This window comes from Gossypium hirsutum, chromosome A06 (genome assembly GCF_007990345.1).
Source record: "Gossypium hirsutum isolate 1008001.06 chromosome A06, Gossypium_hirsutum_v2.1, whole genome shotgun sequence".
Lineage (NCBI taxonomy): Eukaryota > Viridiplantae > Streptophyta > Magnoliopsida > Malvales > Malvaceae > Gossypium > Gossypium hirsutum.
The window spans coordinates 118,113,013-118,124,550 of record NC_053429.1 but is presented as its reverse complement, the minus strand read 5'-3'; the positions used below and the strand labels follow the sequence as shown (position 1 = coordinate 118,124,550).

The 11,538-nt window shown below is 33.3% G+C and overlaps 2 protein-coding genes across 3 annotated transcripts; one reads left to right on the top strand and one right to left on the bottom strand.

Moving 5' to 3' along the window:
- Window positions 1–530: 530 nt before the first annotated feature.
- LOC107961947 (uncharacterized membrane protein At1g16860) lies at window positions 531–4,054 on the top strand. Its single transcript, XM_016898133.2, has 4 exons — window positions 531–1,583; window positions 2,619–2,774; window positions 2,854–3,065; window positions 3,248–4,054. The coding sequence occupies exons 1-4, from the start codon at window positions 831–833 to the stop codon at window positions 3,438–3,440; spliced, it is 1,314 nt and encodes a 437-aa protein (XP_016753622.1). The 5' UTR covers window positions 531–830; the 3' UTR covers window positions 3,441–4,054.
- A 1,599-nt stretch (window positions 4,055–5,653) lies between these two features.
- LOC107961948 (RPM1-interacting protein 4) lies at window positions 5,654–8,342 on the bottom strand. 2 transcript variants are annotated; one of them, XM_041115985.1, is made up of 4 exons: window positions 8,322–8,342; window positions 7,402–7,845; window positions 7,108–7,284; window positions 5,654–5,939 (listed from the first exon to the last, which is right to left on the bottom strand). In XM_041115985.1, exons 1-4 carry the CDS (start codon window positions 8,325–8,327, stop codon window positions 5,904–5,906), a joined length of 663 nt encoding a protein of 220 aa, XP_040971919.1. In that variant the 5' UTR covers window positions 8,328–8,342; the 3' UTR covers window positions 5,654–5,903. The 2 variants fall into 2 exon arrangements, with proteins under 2 accessions (XP_040971919.1, XP_016753623.1); XM_016898134.2 differs by lacking the exon at window positions 8,322–8,342 and adding an exon at window positions 7,921–8,119.
- Window positions 8,343–11,538: the final 3,196 nt, after the last annotated feature.

The window sequence follows — 11,538 nt, the reverse complement described above, 5'->3', positions numbered from 1 at the left end:
TTTTCATAAAAAAGATTCGATGTCATAAATCTGCGAACCAAAATCCAAAATCTTATATGATATTTGATATTGACTGCCAGATTGACTTGAATCTAAGATATGTTCTTTTACTTGTCAATAAAAACTGATCCATCACATCGATTGTTTAATTTTCGCTTGAAACTTACTAATCAAACTGTTTTTAAAAAAAAAAGTAAAACTTAATAGTCGAATGAATTAAATAATTTTTTTTAAATAATTCAATAATAATATTATAACTTTTTAAAATTAAATAACCAAAATGTAAATTTTTTAATAGTTTAATAACCACAAATTACCTTAAATAATAATATAGAAAATATAAAAAATAGAAGTAAAATAAATATATTGAAAGGTTAATGGAGTGAATTACGATGTGCGAGCAGGACGGTGGTAGCGTGGCGGAAGCTGATAGGACAGTAACCCATCGAACCTTATTTTTGTTAAGGGATAAGGATTGAAGAGTAAAATGAGGAATAAAAGAAAAAGGCATGGGGCCTGTGGGCCGTGGCCCATCAATCCTCACTTCCTATTCCCAAAACCTCAAACAAACAACAGCGCACCGCCATCATAAAGGCAACAGAGGATACAGATGTCATTAATCATTTTGTCGAACACATTTCGGTCATTCCACTCAACTCCACTCCACTCCACTCCTCTCCATACTCTTAACTCCCACCATTCCCCTCCACGGTCCACACTCTCCACTCGCTGTCTCTGCAACTTTCACCCAAAAACTTCAAACTCTCCATATTTTTCCTTTTAAATGAATTTCGTAGCTAAAATAAGAATTTTATAAAAGGAAAGGTGAAATGGGTTCTCGGGTTCAGTCTCACAAGCTAAGCAATGGGCTGTTGGTGTCGGGAAGGCCGGAGCAGCTGAAAGAAAGGCAACCGACAATGCCGTCTCGAGCGGTTCCGTACACAGGCGGTGACGTTAAGAAATCCGGCGAGCTTGGTAAAATGTTTGATATCCCAGTGTTTGATCGTTCCTCGTCCAGCGGTCCTCCTTCACATCCCAACTCAAACCCCAACTCCAAGCAGCATTCACAAGTTCTGCAACCTTCACGTGCTTCTTCTTCTTCTCAGCCGAACAGTGGATCCGTGCGATCTGGGTCTAACTCAGGCCCGATTAGGAAATCCTCCGGGTCCATGCCGCTTCAGCCTACTGGGCTCATCACTTCGGGTCCCCTCAGCTCCGGTCTCAGGAGGTCGGGGCAGCTCGGCCAGGTCGAGAAAATGAGTGCTGTTTCGGGGAAAGCAGGGTACGGGTCGGCGGTGACGAGTCTCGGGGAAGGGGTGAGGTTTGGTTTTAGGGTGTCCAAGGCTGTGGTTTGGGTGGTGATGATAGTTGTGGCGATGGGGTTGTTGGTGGGGGCGTTTCTGATGGTAGCCGTGAAAAAGGCGGTGGTTCTTGGGGTGGTGGGTGCGGTGGTCGTACCCATGGGTTTGGTATTACTCTGGAATTGTATATGGCGAAGAAAAGGCTTGTTGGGGCACATGAGAAGGTACCCAGATGCTGAGCTTAGAGGTGCTGTTGATGGCCAATATGTGAAAGTTACTGGGGTAAAATTTTCCCTCCAATTTTATTTTAGTTTACTTTTCTACGTCTATTTGTCGAAACCGGAGACTGCTCTAGAAATATTCCACGTTAATGGATGCGCGTTGATTTTATTGTATTAGTTTCCATTTTTGTAAATGTCTAATATGGTATCTCTTATTTGTCCTTATTATCCCCGATGAGTTAACGGTTTGATGTCTGGATTTAGCTGGCTATTGTTTGCGTTATTTTTGCTTGCAATTGGTGATTATAGATTGCTTTTGAGGGATCTTTTATGAGGGTGGGATTTTAGGTTAGAATACTAAATGTGGGTGTTTAACACTGTCTCATTGTTCTGCAAATGAAAGCTCTTGTTCCTATAACTGGGAAGGAATCTCTAGAAGGTGCTGAATACATGTTCTTCGCTTGAAACAATTTGAATTTTTGTAGGATAAATGATTGTTGTGTTTGTTGTTTTATTATATTATATCTGTGATTGTAGGATATCATGGTAATGCATCATGAGCGAACCTGTTAGGAGTTCCCTGATTTTGGAGATCTTGTATGGATGAATATGCATAAGACTATTACTCCATTTTAATAGGGTTAATGTTGATCCTAGTATAGCTCGTTGATGTAGCGTTAGTAATGATGTTGCTTGGACCTGGGTGTGAGTATCGGATATGTGTATGTACCTGACACGGGTACATCCTTGTGTTGGACTTGGGTGTTTCAAGATAAACAAGGAGTCTGAGCAACATAGATTGATAATTACAATCCCTAGACATTTATTTTATACGACATATAAGCTATGAGTGGTTTAAGTCAGCTGAAGATAGATAGGGTAGCTATGGTCTTGGTTTTCTTGATCTTTAATTAGGAGTTACATTTTGTGCAAATGACCATGCCCTCACGAGGAGACATGCTGGTCTTTTTATTTGATTTTAAGGATGAACGTGAAGTGGATGGCATACAAGTTTACTAGCAGACCCTTAAGTTTTTTATTCATATTATACATTGATTATGCTATATGATTAACAAAATCACAACTTTTGGTGTAGGTTGTCACCTGTGGCAGCATTCCGTTGGAGTCATCCTACCAGAGGGTGCCCAGATGTGTATATGTTTCCACAGAATTGTACGAGTATAGAGGATGGGGTGGGAAATCTGCAAATCCTAAGCATCGTTACTTCTCCTGGGGATGTAGGCATTCTGAGGTATATGTTTTGGCTTAGAAAAATCTTCTATCTATCATGTTTGCCAAAAGTCTTAAGACTACCTTTTTGTTATAAACAGAAATATGTTGCTGATTTTTACATATCAGATTTTCAATCTGGATTAAGAGCACTAGTCAAAGCAGGCTATGGAGCTCAGGTTGCCCCATTTGTCAAACCAGCTACTGCAGTTGATATAACAAAAGAAAATAGGGACTTATCTCCAAGCTTTTTAAGCTGGTTAGCGGAGAGGAATCTCTCTAGTGATGATCGTATAATGCGCTTAAAGGAGGGGTATGCCATTTCTTGCTCTAATTGAAGTCTCATTTTGTGCACCACAGTTGTATAAATGTGGGATTTATGAACTTAAGCTTTACATAATTTGGAAATTAATGATTTCATTTATTGATGCCTTTTAGAACATCTGGGTGTAATTAGTTGAGTGCTGATGAGAGACCTTTTTTTTTTTCTGACAGTTACATAAAAGAAGGGAGCACTGTAAGTGTGATGGGGGTTGTCCGACGCCATGATAACTTACTCATGATTGCCCCACCATCAGAACCTATCTCAATAGGCTGTCAAGGGAGCCGATGCCTCCTCCCAACATATGTTGAAGGTCTTATTCTAACATGCGATGAGAATCAGAATGCTGAAGTTGTCCCCGTGTAGATATTGCCATGATTGATTTTAGTTTCTGTTTGCAACCGGATGTCAGTAAGTAAATACTGTTAAGGATGGAAGTATCACAGTGCCATATTACTGTCTCCCATTGCCTGCAAATCAAGTCCATGCATGTATGCATTGGGGTAGAATGCAAGACACATAACACTTAAGAGCAAGTCTGGAATCGCATTCTAACAGGGGATAATCTACTTCGAATCAGCGTGCCTTGATGGGGAAAAAGGTTTTTGTTCTGGTTGAAACTATAGAATATGTTGTCTTGTGAAGATCCACGAGTATATGTGTGGATGTATATAAGTTGAAGAGGAAGGGGTTCAAAGCGGTTGGTTTCGTCAGACAAGGTAAATTTTCTGCGCTTGTATGCATTTGCTGGTTTTATGTTATCGCTAATAAAGTAGATGGCTACGCATGTCAAATGTTATGATAGAAATACAAAGTTGTGCTGCTTTGCTGTGTGTGGCTTTATTTTCTAATCTTGTTTAAACTGCTTCCTTCTCCCTTTAATTTTTGTAAAGGTTAATCTATATAAAAGGAAGGTCTTTAAGACACGTGGCACACATTGCCTTTTTTTAAATTTTTTTAAAAAAATAGTTAATTTTCAATTTTGGCTTATTTAAGATTTGATCCTTATATTTAATGTCTATATATTCTTTTAATGATTTTATTAATTAGTTCAAATAGTTAATATTTTTAACTTTTTCAGTTAAAATATTATGTGATTGTATAAAATTGAAAGCGGATGTTTAAGTCCATAAACTAGAAAGATTAGATTCTTGAAACTTTATGAAGTATAGACATTTAGAATTATGGTTGTTTGAGCTAGATTAGATCTACTGGTCAAATTGAAAATTAACCCTAATATTGATTCGTAGAGAGGCTGACTTGTGAATTGTATGGATTGGTTTTTTTTTTTTTTATGTTTTTTAATGATTCATTTAATTGTACAGGACGAACTTCTAGTCTAATCATAGGATCGATTCTAAAATTTTACTTAGAATATGTTTAATCTCAAATTTCACTTTATAATTTGACATAAACAAATAACCAAATATTGTGGGAATTATGGACACATCATATTAATATTTTATTGTTTAAATTAAGTTTATTCATTCTAATCGGCAATTTAGAGGTTTATTCGTTGGTATAATTTCCATCCAATTCAATTAATCAATTGGTTAATCAATTTGATTCGGTTGGAGGTCGGTTAATAATTTTTTAAAAGTTTGGTTATCGGTTCGGTTTAAAATTGGGTAATTAATTGAACTTAATAATTAATAACACAAATTATATATAGTTTTAATTTGGATAATTCAATCAAATGAGTATTATTAATTTATTTTTTTAATATGTTTTATATTTATTTTAACAAAAAAATAAAAAATATAAATTTCGATTAATTCAGTGAAATTGATTAAATTATTGGTTAATTTTTTTTTTAAAAAAATTAGTTCGGTTAACGATTAAAGGATGAATTTTTTTTGATTAATATTAATTTAGTTTGTTTAATCGTTTAAGCACCCCTATTAATTGGCAATTTAGAGGTTAGATGATTATTTGGATTTGATAGTTTGGGTACGATTTGTTAAGAAAAATCAAAGCCTCCAATTCAAATTTAATAATATAATAATTACACTTGTTTGTAATATGATACATGTGTTCTAAATATGTAATTATCAACTCAATTTAAATATTTTAATTATTGTTTACCAATTATGTCATTGTTTCAATGGTGAATTTGTGCATGAGGTCCAGAATTTGACATTTGTAAACCTATATCTCCTTCCATTGTAGATAAGTAAGTGAATCTAATGGAATTTGTTTAGCACAGTTTCAAATCATGTTACCTGCACCTCTTATTCACAATATTGTATAAAAAAAATACAGATGACATTATAATATCAAATTAAATTTGTTCAAGGATCATGTTAGCTATACAAGTCTGAAGTCTCCTATGATATCAAAAGGATTCGAATAAAAATATTTAGTTAAAAATAAGTTTGAATAGAAAATTTAGGCCCTTAAAATGGACTAAGTTTGAACTTCAACATTTAAAGTTTAAGTATGACTCGATTGAATTTGTTGACTAATATAATAATATTATATTAATATTATATGAGTAGGCATAAAATAAATTTGAGTTAACTTTCATAAATATGGATAGATTTGAGCAAAATTTGTTATCCATATTTCAAGCCGAATTTAAACAAATATAAAATTTATTAATATTATATAAGCTCAATATCAAATAAATTCAACTCGATTTGTGAACACCTTTGCAAACAAAAAAAAAACAATTCTATCTCTATAACTTCATCAAGCTGAGTTTTTATATAAAAAAGAAAAAGAAATTAAAAAGGGAAAATCATAGAAATTCAACATTCACATTCACATTCACATAAAAATCCCTCCTAAATTGATATTCATCCACTGAAAAACCATTCCATGCGTATCTTACTCATTTCCACGTGAAAATAAACAGCAACATATCTGCAATTATCCAAAAAGTATATTAATATTAAAAAAAAAAAACATTACGAGTAAATATTAAACTTGAAAAATGAACTTCTACAAGCATACTTAAAAGTATAAGTTGAACTCGAGCTTCAATATTTAAAGCCTAAATCTTGCTCGTTTTCAAGTTTATGATAAAATATTTTTCTTTTCTTTTATATATTATGTATTTTATATCATATTGAATTAAATATACTATAATATAAACATAAAAATTAAACGACATGATAATATTTTTATGAAATTTAATAAAAAATATAATGGTGGTAAAAATATATAACTAATAGATATTAAATAACAAGCCTAAATCAGTTTGGGTTAATTATTTATATATATGGATAAATTTGAATAAAAGTTAACGCTTGCATTTTAGATCGAATTAGACTTAACAACTGTATATTATTAATAGCATGTATTGATTTGACTTAAATTCGACCCACGAGCACTTCTAATAAAAAATTTAAGACGTGAATCATTTTTATTAAGACTTCTATTATGTATCTAAAATATAATAAAATTATAAACAGGTAAACACATTAAAATATATGTCATTTTAGCAAATACTTTTTAAAGTTTCATAACAATCCTATTGGTAAAATTACTTTTTCCGCATCCCAACCTTTCCAGAAATGTTGTGTTGTTTTGATAAAATTATTAGGATATAGCTTTAAATAAAAAATAATTATTTAAAAAATAAAAATAAATTGCATTCAATCCTCAAATATCAGTAAAGGTATCACAGAGACTTTTATACTAATAGTTGGATTGTATTTCGCTTCGTTAATAAAAATATGAGTAAATTAATCATTGTACATTAAATCAAAAAGCAAGCGGGTCATTCTATTAAAAATTGGTCCCTGTATGTCAATATGAGGCAAGCATGAAACTCCATGTGTAACTGTATGTTTATTTTGTCAGTTATGCCAATTTTTAAGAACAAAAATAGAAAAAAAATTTAACAAAAATAACTAATTTACTCTTTGATCTAACGTATAAAAATTAATTTATCAGTTTTTCAAATAAAGGGATAAAATACAATCTAACTGCTGCTAGTTTGAGATACTCCATTATACTTTTACCTTCAAATATCGTTCATATATTATATACGATATTGTTTGGAAAGAAATTGTAGAAGTGATAGTACCTTTAACTTGGAATAATTCATGGTTTTAACTTTCGGAGCCACGGTTTGATAATTGGATGAGGGGGGTGCTTGCTTCTCCTCTTTCAGTTGGTTAAATATTACTGTAAACCCTTCCCCCGATGTGGGATCTGTTTCATCCCATTCCCCAAATTTTGGTACTGATGCTGTTCTATGATGCTGTTCTCATCCAATCCAAAAAAAACCATCACATTAATCTTCATAATTTACTACTTATGCTATTAATCTGTTTTTAATCGGCCAAGAACATGCTAATTATGTGTCAGGCATACTTACTTTATTACCATCAAGTTGATGGTTCCCGTTTCTTTGTGATTGTCCTGAGACAGATGCAGAGAAGGCACTTCCCCCAGGCCGACTATTCTTTTGACCCGAGTTTCGACGTCGATGACTCGAATGCAGAATCGAACGGTCCGATCCGGTGTTGTTTTCGGATTCCAGTGCTGTGTCCCGTTGCCTTCTTGCGCTCTTTTGATGATCATAAGAAGGACCATCTTTATTAGCAGCATTCCGATGGTGTTTATCGGCCGTGACTGGCACGGACCGGCCATCGTAGTTGCTTTCCGGGCCTCCCCTCGTATACATGAAGGCCTCAGGATTCTCCTCAGGGTCATTAGGGTTCATCCTTATGCCAGCTTTCTCTTTGCGAGCATTTTCAAAGTAGGTTGTATATGGTAGATCACCATTGTCCCAGTCACCAAATTTTGGAACATGAGAACGCTGTAACAAACCATACAAGTCACCATTACTACGGCATCATAAATGACAATTGAGATGATGTTGATATGAACTTACCTGCAGCTTTGCTTCAGACATATCTTATTGTTAATTTAGAGGGGACATAGTTTTTTTTTTTTTTGGGGGGGGGGAAGATGGGATCGATAAATGTGATCTCAAATGATCATAATAACAAACCCAATAAATTAAAATAAACAACCTCAACTGTATATTCTGAAAGATTATAACTTCACAACTTTTAGACAGAGATGAGAAGAACATGAAATCAATAAAATGTTTTGAAAGTTGTATTTATAATGTAACCCCACCTACAAGAGCCACTGCTTTAATTGATGTTGAATGAGTTGGTTGGTTTTTTTAACAAGAAGATCAAATCATACACAACTAAACTGCATTAATTAGAGAAAGCTTCACACTATCAAAGAATAATCATGATAGAGGGAAAAAGAAAAGCTTACAGCCATTGATGATGATATGAGAGTAATATAGAAGATTGTTGCTTCAGATTATGGAGGCAAAACCAATGAAGGAGTCGAGTATAAAAAAAGAAGAAGAAAAAGTTGACATTTTAACGGAAAGTTAGTGAGTTTTGACCTGCGGAAAATCCGAGGAGTAAAAGACTCGCCTGATTCAGACAATGATTCGATAGTATCAACGTAGTTAAGCCAAATAATCAATAATTCTTCTAAGTTTTGGATTCTTTAAGAAAAAGGATATTTTGTAAACAAGGCTTACTCGATTCCATCTTTGAACACTCTTTTATGTTTTATCCACTTTTTTTTAAAGAAAAGGATAAACTATTAAAATGGCTATTTTTTTACCTCAAGTTACATTTTAGTCACTTATGTTTGAAATTTTACGTTTTAGTCACTTACATTAACGTATTATAACATTTTAGTCACCGAGTCACTTATTTCCTTTAATGGTATAAAAGTAAGCAGACATGACACTTTAAATCATCATTTCAAACAAAAATTTTAGGTTAAATTATACAATTGATCCCTATATTTTTTCGTTTTGAGCAATTTGATTTTTTTCTTTTATGTTACTCTCCCCTTCTTTTTTTTTTCTCTTCTGCTTCTCCTTCTGTTTTTCTCCTTTCTCCATCTCTTTTAATGTAATTTTTTATGTTTTCCATTTGTTAAAACTAAAAGGGAAGAATAAAAGGAAAATAAATAAATAAAAAGAAAAAATAAATTTTTCAAAAAAAATAAAAATATAGGAACTAGTTTTAACAAATAGAATACATAGAAAAACTACATTAAAAGAGATGGAGAAGGGAGAAAAATAGAGAGAGAAGCATAAGAGAATGGAAAATAAAGAAAAAAAAAGTTAAAAAAACATAAAAAATTTTAAATTTGTTCAAAACGAAAAAATATGGGGACCAATTGTATAATTTAACCTAAAATTTTTATTTAAAATGATAATTTAACGTGTCACATTTAATTTAACGTGTCACATTAGCTTACTGTTATGATTTAACGTGCCACGTCAGCTTACTGTTATACACTTAACGGCTCAGTGACTAAAATGTTACAACATGTTAACGTAAGTAACTAAAACTTAACATTTCAAACATAAATAGCTAAAAATGTAACTTGAGGTAAACAAAAGTGATTATTTTGATAGTTTACCCTTTGAAAAATTCATTCTCAATATTTTGGGATTTTTCACTTCAACCCTTAACCTTTTTTTTTTATTTCAATCTCACTCACATGGTTTCATTTTGTTCTAAATAACCCCAAACTTCATAAAGTCCGTCAGTCAATTGACGTTGTGCCAAATAAGCAGATAACTTGGGAATTTTTTTTAAAGGAATTAAAAAATAGTAAATAAAACCTTTAAAAGTGATATCTTCAATTGTAAACCCTAAATGAAATTTTGTCTATCATACTTAACCTTATATTTTCAACAAATTACGAACTAATGAAAGTTGGTTTTGATATTCCGAAACCACAAACAGGGGTGGGTAAGGGAACATAGTTGTAGGTTAAATTGAGGTGGGTTCAGGAAAGGAGCATATATCATTGATTGAGAAAGAGAAGGCACAAGCAATTCTGCCATTTCAGTAGCCACTCTGCTTTTGAAATGGTGTTATATTAGAGTCATTTGGTGTTCATGGGATTTTATATATTGCTATTTAAGTAAAATTTAAATGGCAAACAAAAAACAGAAATAAAATTTCCACTATTGAATTAAAATCATACATTCCAGCTATCATCATCAAAACCAAGATTAGTAACTTGTTATCATTGTTTAATCAGTAGGGTTAAGCAGCTTACTGGCTAGTTATTCTTTCTCTAGAAACGGATGAAAGCTTCAAGAAAAATGAAATTGAAGGGAGTCACGGAGAAAAGTTAAAAATACAAAATGAGAGCGAGAGCGAGAGCGATCGAAAACTACTAACCTTCCAACCAAATACGATAGCTTCTCCTCTTCTGTCTATGTTTCAATAACTTATTTCCTTCAAGATTTTGTATCGGAAGATTTTGGGTTTCTCTCTAAATACTGTTTTCGATCAATTTGAGGTTGGGTAAATTACAAAATAGTCTCTTTTATTTGACTCAGATTACATTTTAGTTACTTATATTTGAAATGTTACATTTTAATCATTTACATAATCTTTTTGTTTCGAAGTGGTCACTCTACTGTTAAGCTCCGTTACCTCCCTAACGGTAATCTTATGTGGCAGTCCAAATTAAATTTATTTAATTAAAAACCTATTTTCATGTCAACCGTTAAGACTCATGTAGTTAGCAGGTTGTTAGTTAGTTAAGTAAAGTCAGTAAGCAGTTTCAGAGTAGTTATGCAAAGCTTATATAAGTTCGGTTCTAGTGTAAAGGGGGTAAGAAATATATTCAAGAATCAGAGATTAATTCATTCTTCAGTCACAACTTATTGTGCTCTCTTTTGTTGTTCTATTGTTTTCCTCTTTATCAAATATATTTTCTTCAACGTTTTACCTTGTTTCTAACATGTATTATTCGCTAAATGATCTTGGGATCTATGGCCACCATGGATTTTACCGATTTCGCTGTAGTTGAGCCGAGTTTTGCACCGTTCAATGGTGATCGTGTTGTCACTTCGTTCCCACGTCATGAAGTTGTTAAGCTCTCTGAAGAAACCTACATGCAATGGCAGCAACAGGTGAAGTTAGTACTTGATGGTTATGATCTTCTTGGCTTTCTTGATGGCACTTTACCTCTATCGACTCAGTTTGTTTAGACTACAGATGCCTCGTTAGCTCCGAATCCTTCTACTCAAGTATTCAAACAATATGATTGTTTCTTAACTTCGTGGCTCCTCTCCACGATCAGTGTGTCCCTGCTTTCGTCCTTCACCGATGCTAAATCGGCCTGCGACGTTTAGATCATGACACCAGATCTCTTTGCGACTGACACGGGGGCCAAACAGTCGCGTCTTCATCATGAGCTCCATTCGTTAAAGAAAGGTAGCATGTCTGTTAACACTTACGTTGCTCGGATTAAAAATCACTGTGCTTTGTTGGAGACATCAGGTTCATGAATTTCAGAAGAAGAGAAGATTGAAATCATGCTTACCGGTTTGCCACTGGAGTTTGAGCCCATCGTCTCCTCGGCCTCATTGTCGTCTGGTCTACTTCCCTTTCAACGTCTCGTTAATGCCCTGGTGGAGTGCAAAAACTGACAAAATCAT

Excerpts from the sequence above, each read along its gene's own strand:
- LOC107961948 (XM_016898134.2), bottom strand. The coding sequence starts at position 7,941 with ATGTCTGAAGCAAAGCTGCAG. Across the intron at positions 7,285-7,401 it reads ATCAACTTGATGGTAATAAA|CATCATAGAACAGCATCAGT; the intron begins GTAAGTATGCCT and ends GGATGAGAACAG. Across the intron at positions 5,940-7,107 it reads TGAATTATTCCAAGTTAAAG|ATATGTTGCTGTTTATTTTC; the intron begins GTACTATCACTT and ends GGATAATTGCAG.
- LOC107961947 (XM_016898133.2), top strand. The coding sequence starts at position 831 with ATGGGTTCTCGGGTTCAGTCTCACAAGCTAAGCAATGGGCTGTTGGTG. Across the intron at positions 1,584-2,618 it reads AATATGTGAAAGTTACTGGG|GTTGTCACCTGTGGCAGCAT; the intron begins GTAAAATTTTCC and ends CTTTTGGTGTAG. Across the intron at positions 2,775-2,853 it reads GGGGATGTAGGCATTCTGAG|AAATATGTTGCTGATTTTTA; the intron begins GTATATGTTTTG and ends TGTTATAAACAG.